Source organism: Somniosus microcephalus, chromosome 25 (genome assembly GCF_052327205.1).
Source record: "Somniosus microcephalus isolate GS21.2 chromosome 25, FLI_Smic_1.0, whole genome shotgun sequence".
Classification (NCBI taxonomy): Eukaryota; Metazoa; Chordata; class Chondrichthyes; order Squaliformes; family Somniosidae; genus Somniosus; species Somniosus microcephalus.
In genome coordinates, this window is record NC_141011.1 from 19,173,373 (window position 1) to 19,185,933 (window position 12,561).

Consider the following 12,561-nt stretch of genomic DNA (forward strand, 5'->3'; position numbering starts at 1 on the left):
TTTTTGTCACCTCGTGATAGCATGGTGTAGTTTCAGCTCAGATCGAGCACAGGTCAGATACAGAGTAAACTCCAACAATGTTCCTTAACTAAATTTCAAAAAGTCATTCATTCCACTACACCAATATGATAGTTCCATTTCTCACCATCCTTGTGGACTCTGACTGAGTGATTTCATTAGAATTATGGACGGTTTTGATACACAATGACGTTGCTTCTTAAACACAAATATAAATAAAAACAAAATGGTAAATTCTGCAGTTCATACATGTGCGATTGCAGAGAGTGATAAACTACATAACAAGCTTACCCCACTTTGAAATTTGGCTGCGAGTGTTCACAGCTCTAAAACCTGCTGTTGCGCGAGTGTCATTCAACTAGACCACACTTGCTAGATATTTATTTCAGTTTTAAATGGATTTTCTTCCTCGACTAGTGTCCATTCCTGAAGTGTAAATATTCTGTGCAGAACACATCTCAGGTTGTTTATAAACCAAAGGGAAATTTGTCATTATTGACCTAACTCTGACTCAAACATCACTTTGACAAATATCTTTACTGTTAATGCTTTGTACAAGAACATGAAGGTACTATGATGAAACCCGAGCACCCACCTGCGGAAGCTGTTTGGAAATGCGTCGGAACACATGATAGTAGAGGTCCCAAGCTTGGGTTAGGTCCTTCACATTGCCTGATCTCATGTACTTTCGACACCATTCCTGAGCCTCCATCAAGTCCCTGCCGTATGCCTGTGAAAGGATAAATTCAGCAGGTGTGTCAGTTGCCTCCCAATTAAAGCAAGAATTCCTCCAAGAATGGATACTTTTGCCAAACATCTTAGTTTTATATTAGAATATTGCTGCTATGTTCCAAGAAAATTACTTTAGGTGAAATGAATAATTATAAACCTTGTATGTATTCTAAGAGGGAGAAACCTTGTAACTTAAGATGGAAAAGTATTCCATGCTGAATAGTGTGGATCAGCCATGATCTTATTGAATGGCGGAGCAGGCTCGAAGGGCCAAATGGCCGACTCCTGCCCCTATTTCTTATGTTCTTTATAAAAAATTTCAAAGTACATGTGTTTCTGAAATATGAATTGATTTTTAGTGGATCCAATTATGATATTGCTCTCTGTCATTTCAAAGTGAAATTGGAATGTTATATTACAACGGTCACCATTCACCCCACTCAAAATACAGTGTGAGAATATGATGTAACAGCAAGTCATTCACTCTATCCAGTTCAAGCCATTCTTCCAGGTGCTCTGTCAGAAGGAGATGGTGAAGTCTCGAGGGTGAATCAGAAGAAGCAGAAGGAGAAGGTGAAGTCTGGAAGGTGAATCAGAAGAAGCAGAAGAAGGAGGAGAAGGTGAAGTCTGGAGGGTGAAGCAGAAGAAGCAGAAGAAGGAGAAGGAGAAGGTGAAGGAGCAATCCGAATGTCCCTTCCTCCAGCCCGTGCACCAATCGCCGTCCCTATAATTTACAATGAATCAGGAATCTGCTCTTCTCTATTTTGAATGCATGCAACCAAGTCAGCATTTACTCCACTAGGTGGCAGGTATCTTAGTTTAACGTGAGGAAGTTGCGACCTAAACCACAATTAGCTCATAGCTTCCTTAGCTTATAATCACATCTCGGTTCTCCTATCCTGGTTATGTATAAAAGCCCTCAAATACATTCACCGTTACCATCGCTTTCATTGTTTAAAAACCTGTCACACATCTTCCCTTTACATTTTCCAGTACTATATTATGATAGCTCAATAATACAAAACCAGGAGACATCCTTTGTTGCTCTACCTATGCGCAGAGGTTCAACTGCAGCACTTTTTTTTTTTTTTTTTAAGGTGTGTGAGTGAAGCGGCTGGCCAGCCACTAGTGTAACATTATTTTTTTTTAAATTATACTAGCATTCCTTTTGCTATGGAGAAGTGAATAGCTATTAAGGACATAATGATTTCAACAATAAGAGTACTTGACAAATGAACTCAGTCGGTATTGAATGATTTGTTGTCTAAATCTTTACCCAAAAAAATGTTAAACAGGAAAATAGAACCTAACTGTTGGATTAAGCACATTTAACAGAATGTGGAATACATTTTGTAACTGCTTTAAGAAGAATAGTGGAAGTGATGCCCTGGAATATTGGTTTTGTTCGCTTCTCTCGGAGGAGAGATTATCTCTTCCTGGAAGTTTTCGCAGTAGCTGTGCGCCGCCCTCAGGCGATGTGATGAGTTTGTGACTGTACTCGATTCTACAGGAGCAGACAGCTGCATGGGCCAATTCACCTATTGTGCAATGTTACTGATTAGAGGCTTTTGATAATTAACAGACCTACACCGGTTTACAATTTGATGAGCATTATTTCACAATGAAGGGTAATTGCGGTTTTGGTTGGTACCTGGTTGAAGGAGGTTTCTTTGAGTGTTTGAGGACCCCGTTCCATCATGGCGTGTAGAGGCTCAAGAACAGCAAACATCCCTTTAACATTTCGCTCTCCAAAGTAAAGTCGTGATGCCTCCTCCAAGCCTTCATGCCACATTTCATGCCATAGAATAGCAACACGGATAAGTTCCTCACTCACCTGAAATGAAATAAAAGTATTCCAATTTTAGAAACTCTTGGCATCACACAGATACAAATACAATCGGTAGAATCAGTAACATTCAAAACGGTCAATGAAACACCCATTGAAGACATGCTATAGGTGTTGAGCTATGACAGCTTTTGGCACCTTTCCTGCTATATCTGAATACAGGAACATAAAAACTTCACAAGCACATCACATTACTGAGTAAAATGTTTATTGTCCCGGTTCCCCTAATGAACGTAATACTTCACGGCATGCAATTCAAAAATATGCAGTGTACTATGTACTAAAGTCAGTGTTAGATCTAGTCGTTATATGACTGTTCGATTTCATTCCGGTTACACAAGGATTGTTCAATTTTATATATGATATAAATAATACAGCATTTACTAAATGATCCAGTGGCAGAACCTCAACAATGCTCTAACCTTTGCTTTTATTACTTGTGGATCTCCTATGGCATTGCACATAGTAAGTTGGAAAATAGAGGCATAGAAATTTGGGCCCCTAAATGGCCTATTAACCCTCCAATGTTGGGGGCAGGAAGCGCGCGCAGATTTCTGGCAGAAGTACACTGTCTGCCATATTGGATAAGATGATGTCAGGAGCGCATGTAGGGAACTCTCAACAGTGGAAGCAATCCATTTAAATTAGGATCCTGCACTTCTTGCAGAACCCGTTCTCAATTTTCAAATGCCACATGTTGAATTCGCACAGCACAACACGGTGCTAACCAGCAGGAAGGCCCTCAGAGTCACCTGAATGTAGACCCCACATTAAAACAATGTATTCCGCCCCCTCTGTCGGCCACCAACGCGCCCCCCCCACCCATTGCTCTCCCCACCCAGCCCGACACCCGATCTCTCCCCCAGGATCTGCTCTCTTATCTTTTGCTTCTTTCCAACTCTTCATTTTGCTTCCCTCTTGACATTTTCTGTTTCTCCTTGTTTTCCATTTGTGTGGGGGTGTGGGAAGTGGTGCATGATGGGGCAAAAAAAGGTGCTGCTAACAACTGCAGGCTAGATTTCCAGTGGGGGGGGGGGGGGGGGTTTGCAGAGGAAAAGGTGGTCCTCGGCAGTTCCCTTCCCATCACTCCCTGCTCCTAACGCATCTCCTATGTCTTTGTCTTCTCGTTACCCCCTTCCCTTCCCATTACCCCTCACTCCTATTGCTATCCCTACTCCCTCATTTTGCTATTGGAACCGCTTCCCCTTTGAACTACCTGCTTAACCTGCTACCTGCCCGCCCTCTGCTGTCACTACCTTCACCTGTAACCTTGTGTCCAGTCACCCCACAGAGTGGGCGGTGAGAGGTCAAAAGTCAGTACCCTCTTTCCCTGGTATCCATTTTCCCCAGAGACTTTGTTTGCTTTCAAAATTCAAATGACTTGTTTTAAAAAAATTAAAATTAGGATGAAGGCAGACACTGTGTCTGGATTTTACCAGCCCTGAGGAGGCGGGACTGCTGGGAAAATCAAAAAAAATGGGAGCGGGTCCCAAACCTGCCTCCAGCCAACCTTCCCGGGAGTCGGGTCCCCGATTTGCGCAGGGACCCAACTCCTAGCGGCGGGAAGAGGATTATAGCAACTTAACTGCCTGTTAACAGGTAGTTAAGAGGCTTTTTCCCATTTTGAGACTTCTGCTGCGGGCTTCCCGATGTCGGGGGACCCCACCAGGGTAAGTAAGGCGTGCTGTGGGTCTGTTGTTATGTTTGTGTATAGATGACAGCTGCAGAAGTGGTGTGATGGATGCAATGGGACACTGGTGAGTATCAGAGGTAAGGAAATGTTGGGAAAGTCATTTTTAATGTGTTTAGATTTTTCAGTAGGTGACAAGTTTTGAAGTGTTTGTGTGGCCTCACCTCATTGGGAGAAGTGACAGATCGCTTCTGTACCCTCACCTACAGCTGCCATCTGTTTTATCCTGAGGAGAGAGTCATTGGAGAGCCTGGATGCAAGGGCTCACCTTTGTACAGTGATTGTCAGTGTTTGACAGCACCTCAATGCTGTCAAACACTGACAGATCATCTGTCAAAAATAAAAGGTTCATGTCACTTTAAGAAAGCCGGCAGATGAAGCGTCATCAACTGACACCAGCTTTCCCTTAATTGGCCGGCAAGCCCACAGGGCGGGCTTAACAAGGCCAATCAGGGGAAAATAGCATCTGTGCGTCGGACGTCGCTGGGGGGACGGGAATAGAATCCCGAAGGCAGCAGTCCCACCCCCAACTTGTCTCGGCAGGTAAAATCCAGCCCACAGCGTCTGGTGGCGGGTGGGTGATACCAGAACTGAGAGGTTATAACCATCAGGAAAGATTAAACAGTCTGGGGCTCTTTTCTCAAGAAAAGAGAAGGCTGAGAGGTGATCCAATAGAGGTCTTTAAAATTATGAAGGGGTGTGATAAGGTAGATGTAGCAAAGATGTTTCCACTTGTGGGAAGAGACCAAAAATAGGGGCCATAAATATAAGATAGTCACTAATAAATCCAATAAGGAATTCTGGAGAAACTTCTTTACCCAGATAGTGGTTAGAATGTAGAACTTACTACCAAATGGAGTAGTTGAGGCAGGTAGCACAGATGCATTTAAGGAGAAGCTTAAGTACATGAGGGAGAAAGGAATAGAAGGCTATGTTCATAGGGTGAGATGAAGTAGGGAGGAGGCTTATGTAGAGCATAAACACCAGCATAGACCTGTTGGGCTGAATGGCCTGTTTGTGTTCAGTAAATGTAATATTCTAGATGATGGATCACCTTCTATTACATAAATGTTATTATTCTTCAAATCCAAAATTGGAGCTATGGATCTGAATTATTATTAATTTCAGAATCTCAGATTTTCCAGTTACTGAAATAATGAATTATATTAAGAAAATTAGGGTTATTTGTTGCACTGTGCTCTTATTTAGCTTTATCCAGCAGAGGTTTGATGAAATTACATTCTACATTTGTATTATTTTCAAATGTGTAATAAAAACATACATTACTTCACTCCCCCTGGATCTTGGAATGTTTGGCCAGAATGACAGAAAACAATTCCCAGGAGGTGATAATGAGTCAGTACTAGGGACTGACGTGACCACATCTGGAGTACTCTGTACAATTCTGGTTGCCATATTACAAGAATATCTAGGCAGTCCAGAAAAGGTCAACCAAAGTGATACTTAACTTAAGATACCTGAGCTATGAGGAGTCTATAGGTAAGGTGGTGGAGTCAAAGACATTAGGAAAGTTTAACATACAGCTGGATGCCGGGGTGAGTTGGAGTACTAAAAGGATAAACTTGGTGCACAAAATGGCCTTTACTCTTTGACATGTTCCTATTAGAATTAAAGAAAGGACCTGTGGATGGTTTTCAAATTTTGGCAAACTGCCTTCGGAAGATAATCAATAGAAATAAACACCCATAGATTTCCTCGCCAAACCCCTGCTAAATAAGATGCAGACATCTGCTTACCATCATGGCCTGTTGTACCAGCGTGTTGCTATGCTCACACATATTCTTCAGGATCTTATTGGCAGCACTGTGACGAGCAGGTGTAGTGGACTTGGATGCTACAGTAAGTGGGTAAATCAGAGCCTGTGGGTTAAGCAAAGGGCACGTCATTAAATGCCCCACATCAAAATGTAGAAGGAAAAATATAACCTTAAACACAAAGCGGCACATCCTAGAATACACAAAATGATAACTCATTAGTTTTAGTACAGGGTCATTATGCATCAAAGCACATGGAAACAGAAGGACTGTTTTCTTCTGATAAGGTACTAAGGGGGAGAAATTCATTATAGCCTCGTTTGAAGCGATAAATTTTAAGAGTTGAGAAAATTAGTGCCCGGCGCTAATGTTTCTAAACTTTAAAAAAATTTGGTTTTACGCTCCAGGAAGTGGAGCGCTAAATCAAGGGCTCCACTTCCTTCTTGGAGCGCAATCAGTAGCAGGCGGGGCGGAGACTTCAGCAGCGCTCCACACTGGGCCATGCAGCGCTGCCGCGTTCAAAGACTCCTTCCCTCCCTTAAAGGGAAGGGCCATTGCTGCAAGCTCTGCAATATGAATAGTACCTACCTGGACCACCAAGGCAGCCGCGATCCCGCGCGATCAGCCTGGAACTCGAGCAAAAAAAAACAGGAAGAAGAAAGGTAAGTTTTCTTTTTAAACTTACCTCGGCCACCTCGCCTTTAATCATCGCCCCTGAAGCGGCTGGCCGCCCGATGCACGCCTCCTGCAGCTGTTGGTGTTTTCGCCCGGCGCTGCTGCAGGGGGCAGAAGTCAGTTTCGGGTCCAGGGCGATGCGCACAGCGATGACGTCACGATCTCCGGGCGAAAGAGATCGGGGTGCAACGCCGTAGCGCTGCCGCAAAACTCCCGCCGAATATGGCGGGAATCGTAGTCAGCATCGCGCCTGGTCGCAAAGCCATTTGCACCCCCGGGGGCGCTAACAGGAGGCGCAAAGCACCCAATTTCACCCTCTAAGAATGTAATTCTCCCTCCCCAATTGACCATGAATAGGGGGAGATTTCACCTTCTGTTTGATGCACATGTCATCCTTCCATCAAGCTACAATTCACTGTATAGTAAATTTCTTCATCTACAGGGAGATTTGAGTAAGGTTAATGTTGGGTATATTAAATAGGTGAAGTAAACATAAAAACCAAAGATTTTCCTCAATTTTGTTGTGAATGCATCACACCTAATGATGTTCGGTTTCAAAGACACAGTGAAGATACACCAGGTACAATACATTAACACCGATTATTTTCTTAAATATCGTTCACTACCAGACAGATTAAGTGTAATGTTTGCATAAATTTATGGACAGATTAACTTTGTAACTATTGTTTGGAAAGATAAAGAAAGCAGCTGTTGCTTTGGTTACCTGGGGGTGGTATCGACCAATGTCCGTCAAGAGCTGGTGAATAAGTCGACCCACTAAGGCGCGTGGTGTGTCAATCCTTGCAATGAGTTGAGGGATTACCTGAAGAAAAATCCCCAATATAAGTGAAACATTTTGTTCCAAAAACACTTTACAGACAAGACGCACGTCTTGAGTCTAAAATACAAAGATTTATTGCTGCCTTACTTTAAACACATTTCCCTCCTGCACCCCGCTCCCCCTGCCCAATTTAATTCCCTCCTCTGAAGGTGCTGACTCTTGCTGTGGTACAGCTCCATGGGTAACACAGTAGACCGCCCATACCTTGCCAGAGTGGCTTTTCTTCATGTGTGAGCTAGTGAGTGTTAGCAGTCTATGTACAGGAAACTTTCGTTTAAACGGAGGTTAAATCTCCGGAATGCTCTATCCACCGGCAAAATTCAGGAGTCGGTTCAGATAACTTTTTTTTTTACTTTTCATTGCTTTTTTTCTCCATTCCTGGCTCTGCAAGCGTCTAGCTGAAGCTGTTGCTTAGCTACAGAGACGCTTGCAAGCTGCACCGACTGTTTTGAAGCTGTTGCTAAGCAACAGGGTTTGTTGCTAGATACGGAGCTCAGAAGCTCCGTATGTTTTAACATTAGCGCTGGTTTCTCCGGCAGTGTTGATCGACCGGCATCAGCTCGGTCCCGTCAGTGCCGGATACCAGAAAGTTTCCTGCAAGCAGGAAGGACCTCACAGCTGAGTACCTATCCTCACCCGTCATTCACACATGCCGGAGTCACTGGGAAGTTATCAGGACTAAGAACTCCGGTTGATATTACCCCTCCCTAGCCCACAGCTGCTGAGGCTAACTGTAGCACTCGGGCGGAGTTCAGTTAACTCAGCACAGGCAGAGGATTGAACGTGGAACCTTCGATATAACTTAGTGCTACACCAGATGCTGCCTTTGTCCATTACGTCATCGAGGAAGTATTATCGCTGCCTTACTCAATAGTCAGTTCCAAAATTTAAAGATTGAATGATGTAATTCTAAAATTGCACAACCATGTTAGAGAAGGCTAATGGTATATACATTCACCTGGAGATTACATTTATTTACAGAACCATTCCCCCACCACCCCAAAAATGACAGATTAGGGCTTTTCCCATGCTGTGTGTTATTATGAAGCATCATCAATTCACAACTGAACCCAAAGTCCTGCACGGTTTTCTTTCACTGGCATTGGGCTGTGCAGCTGCAGGATAACAGTACACACACAGTACTTGCAGATGTGAACAATGCAAATGGAAAATAATTATTAGAACTAAAAATTACAATTAAGCCATATTCAATTCATCAACAGACAGAGAAGAAACACACATGCTGGATTTGCAGGCCCCTCAACATGTGGAGGAGGAAAGACAGGTTAATGTTTCAGTGGGAACACTTCACCAGTGCTGTCTTTTCTTCTTCAGATGCCGTTGGATCTGCTGTGCATTTACAACATTGTAATTCATTATCATGAACCACACTTTCTTATACAGTACCGAGTTATTTAAGACTTGTACATGCAGGTCCATAAAGAGGTAAAAGCAACTAATGCCACTGTCTGAGCAGTCAGCAGCTTGCGTACCTGCAGCCAGGTGTCAATCTGAATAGTTTTGATCCCCTCAACCAGAGCTTCGTTCACGTCAGGCCAGTGTCCATAATCAAACCACAGTGTTAGAACTCTATAATAAACAGGGAAAAGGTATTAATTACAGCTGAACGGCTTCACTTTGTAAACTTACCACCCGAAGCAATTAAAGGGACACAATCTCTTGTTGGGTAGAGGTGGTGCATTGTATTAGCATACCGCCCTTGCATCTCGGGTTTAAATCCAGCCCAGACGGACGGGATGAAACCCTCCTCTACCTGCTAGCTGTGAAATTCTTGTGTAAAATGAGTTTAAATAGCGTCAATCCAGTCCCAATGGGGCATGGGCCCACAGTGCAAAACTGTCCACATGTTGGCAATGTCGTTCAGAAAGACCATAGGTGGCGTCTATGGGAATTTCTATGATTTTTATTTCTATGAAGGGGAGAGTACATTGCTGCAATAACTAATCACGGAACAAGCTTGCAAAGATGCAGTTGGAAATTGTCAAATTCAGTACTTTTTTCCACTGAGTATACCAGCTCAAACCGGTCTTGAGCCCCACAGCCCTTTTGTGTATCAGATTCCTCTGTCATTCATACCACCACTGGTTGCCTAGATTATACAGACAGCAGTCGTATCTGCACCGCACTTCACGTGGGGTTCTTTTCACTGGAACAGAGAGGTTAACAGGAAACCTGTAAGATGTGTTCAAAATTATGAAGGGTTTTGATAAGGTAAATAGGAAAACTCCTCTGGCCAATGAGTCAGTCTCACCAAAAGAACAAAGGGAAAATGTTTTTAACACAGAGGGCTGCCCTACCCAAGACAGTGGTGGAAGCACAAGCCATAATAAAAGGGAAATGGATAAATAGTTGATTAAAAAAAAAGGATGGAAAATGGGCTGGGGAACTGGACTAATTGAATAGTTCTGTCAGAGAACAGCACAGGTATGATGGGCTGAATGGCTGACTTCCATGCTGTAAGATTCTGTGGCTCTATATCACTGCTATTATAAGAGAGTGAAGAAATCGTCAGTGGATGAAAGTAGACTTGAATTGAATGACATGCATTTACCCACAAGGTGAATTATAATGAATATAAAAATAAATTGCTGCTTAAGTGCCTTCCTTCCTTAGCTGGTTGTGTGTACCTTCAATTACCGAGTGACATTAGTTAGAAGTCATGAAAAAGCTCATTTGTTTGCTTTCTTGCTCAAGAAATTTATTTAAAGTCAGGTAACAAAATAATTGCCTTTCAGTTAAAACCATAATAAAAAAATACCGTAAAATGCCTACTTAGAAATGTATTTTACCATAGCCACATTTCACTGTAAATGCTTCCAAGTTGGAAAAAGGTGAACTGTTCTCAACTGAACTGTTAAGAGAAGTCACTAGATGTCACCCTTTCCTTATACAAACCTGTCTTTTACGTGTTTAAAAAGCACAAACAGCAAGTAGCCATTCTAAACTTCATCTGGGAGTATCACAGTCTAAGGGACCTGCCAAAATCTCCAATTTATGGACCCTTCAGCATGGGTGTCTTGCTCTCTCAAATTGCCCGCATTTACTGCAGGTAAAGTATCTGTATTCCTGAACCTGGCCCGGCTTCAGTTTTTAGCCTGCCAGTCCGACTCCAGTGCGATCAGCCAGTCTCCTTTCTGTGACTTCCAATCAATGCTGACTGGAAACAGGCTTTATCTTCAGCCAAGCATTGAACTTACAAGCACCGGGTGTGAGCACACCTTCTGTAGTTTTACAATATGATAATCAAGTTCAGATTTTCCATTTGTTTTTCTCACCTTCTTGGTGATTTTAAAAGCTTCTCTACAGTAGAAAAATGTTTAAAGAATTCTTGTAAAGGGTTCGCTTAGACTTCATGTTCTCTGCCAGGTCCTCTAGTCCTTTCTAGTTAAAAAGAGTTTAAGGAACTGGTACCTTAGAATGGTTTCTCTACCAACGATATAGAAAACAGCTGCAAGATGTTGGTAAGTCACCTGTGGGAAAGAAGTGCTCTGGCTGCCATTTGCAGTGATACTGTAAATGAATTATGAAGATTTCCTGTGGCCATTTATTCTAGCAACATTGTAAATGTGCTCAAAAAGAAATGTATGATAGACTTGATTGCAACTCAGTTGTTTTCCTTACATTTCAAACTGCTGCATGGTGCATTTCAATATACAGGAAACTCTCGATTTACCGGCACCTAAATAACCGGAAATCTCTATTAACTGGCAAAATTCAGGAGTAGGTTCAGGTAAGTTTTACTTCATATTAGTGGCTGTTCTGGATCTGTGGCCGTGTAACCGGGGTTCCTGCACCTGTTGCTATGCAACAGGGACGCTTGGTCTGTGGCCGGGGTTCCTGCACCTGTTGCCATGCAACAGGGACGCCTGGATCTGTGGCCGTGTACGGGGCTCTCGTACCTTTCACTATACCTCTCTGTAATCCGGACTTTGATTGGACCGGCACCACGCCGGTCCAGTCGTTGCCAGATAAAAAAAAAGTTTCCTGTATGCGAGAATGCGGAGTCGATTTGACTGATTCCCCCTTGGGCGAAAGCCTTCAGTCCCAATATTCTCTCTTTGCTAAAAGGTGGTGACGCTTGCAGAGTACAGTTCCATAAGCAGAGTAGCCCATTGGTACCTCGCCTATGTGAGCTTTACGTGAGCCTCGGCAGTCAATGAATGGCAGGTTATTGATCCATTGGGAAGGGAAGTACCAGATCACAAGCAAAGGCCTAATCCTGTCCTCACCCAATGCCCACACATACACACTGTCCAGCAGGGCCCACTGGATCGAGAACAGGAGAATCTGAATTAATTTGCTTTTAACCTCACTAGTCCAGAGGTGTTGAGGCCACTGCCGTGTTCCCACTAGTACCCAGTTTGAGATTACCTATCTCACACAGACCACAGATCAAACCTGGGGCTTTTCTGGTCTAGATGAAACCATCAGGAAAACCGGATATGTCTCCTTTCAATTAACCTACATTCCCGACAGTTTTCCCAACAGCAATTTGCATTTACTGTATATAGCGCCTTTAACGTAGCAAAACGCCCCAAGGCGCCTAACAAGAGCGTTATCAATAAAATTTCTGACACCGAGCCACAGAAGGAGATACCAGGACAGAGGACCAAAAGCTTGGTCAAAGAGGGAGGTTTAAAGGAGCATCTTAAAGGAGGGGGGGGGGGGGGGGGTTTAGGGAGGGAATTTAGGGCCAAGTCAGCTGAAAGCACGGCTGCCAGTGATGGAGTAATTAAAATTGGGGATGCACAAGATGCCAAAAATCCCAAAACAACTTGCAACAATGCAATGAAGTGTGTAGTTGAGGCAAAAGGTTAAATTGAGAAGAAAAAGAATGTCACAAGAGCTGAAAACTCCTAACCCTGGATAAAAGTCAAGGGTTTTGCTCGAGAAGTGTGTGATGGCAATGTGTGTACTTGACCATTGTAATTCATCATAAAAATTCACGATTTACTGTCCGCTA

At 43.2% G+C, this 12,561-nt stretch overlaps 1 protein-coding gene across 5 annotated transcripts in view; it reads right to left on the reverse strand.

Moving 5' to 3' along the window:
- Nucleotides 1-12,561, reverse strand: part of mtor (mechanistic target of rapamycin kinase) — a 315,741-nt gene that overhangs the window by 26,217 nt on the left and 276,963 nt on the right. For all 5 annotated transcript variants that reach the window (XM_085966859.1, XM_085966857.1, XM_085966858.1 and 2 more), the window contains 5 exons: nucleotides 9,071-9,167; nucleotides 7,461-7,559; nucleotides 6,044-6,166; nucleotides 2,402-2,584; nucleotides 614-748 (listed from right to left, as the gene is read on the reverse strand). In XM_085966859.1, the coding sequence (XP_085822985.1) occupies nucleotides 614-748; nucleotides 2,402-2,584; nucleotides 6,044-6,166; nucleotides 7,461-7,559; nucleotides 9,071-9,167 (637 nt within the window). The remainder of the gene's footprint in view (nucleotides 1-613; nucleotides 749-2,401; nucleotides 2,585-6,043; nucleotides 6,167-7,460; nucleotides 7,560-9,070; nucleotides 9,168-12,561) is intronic.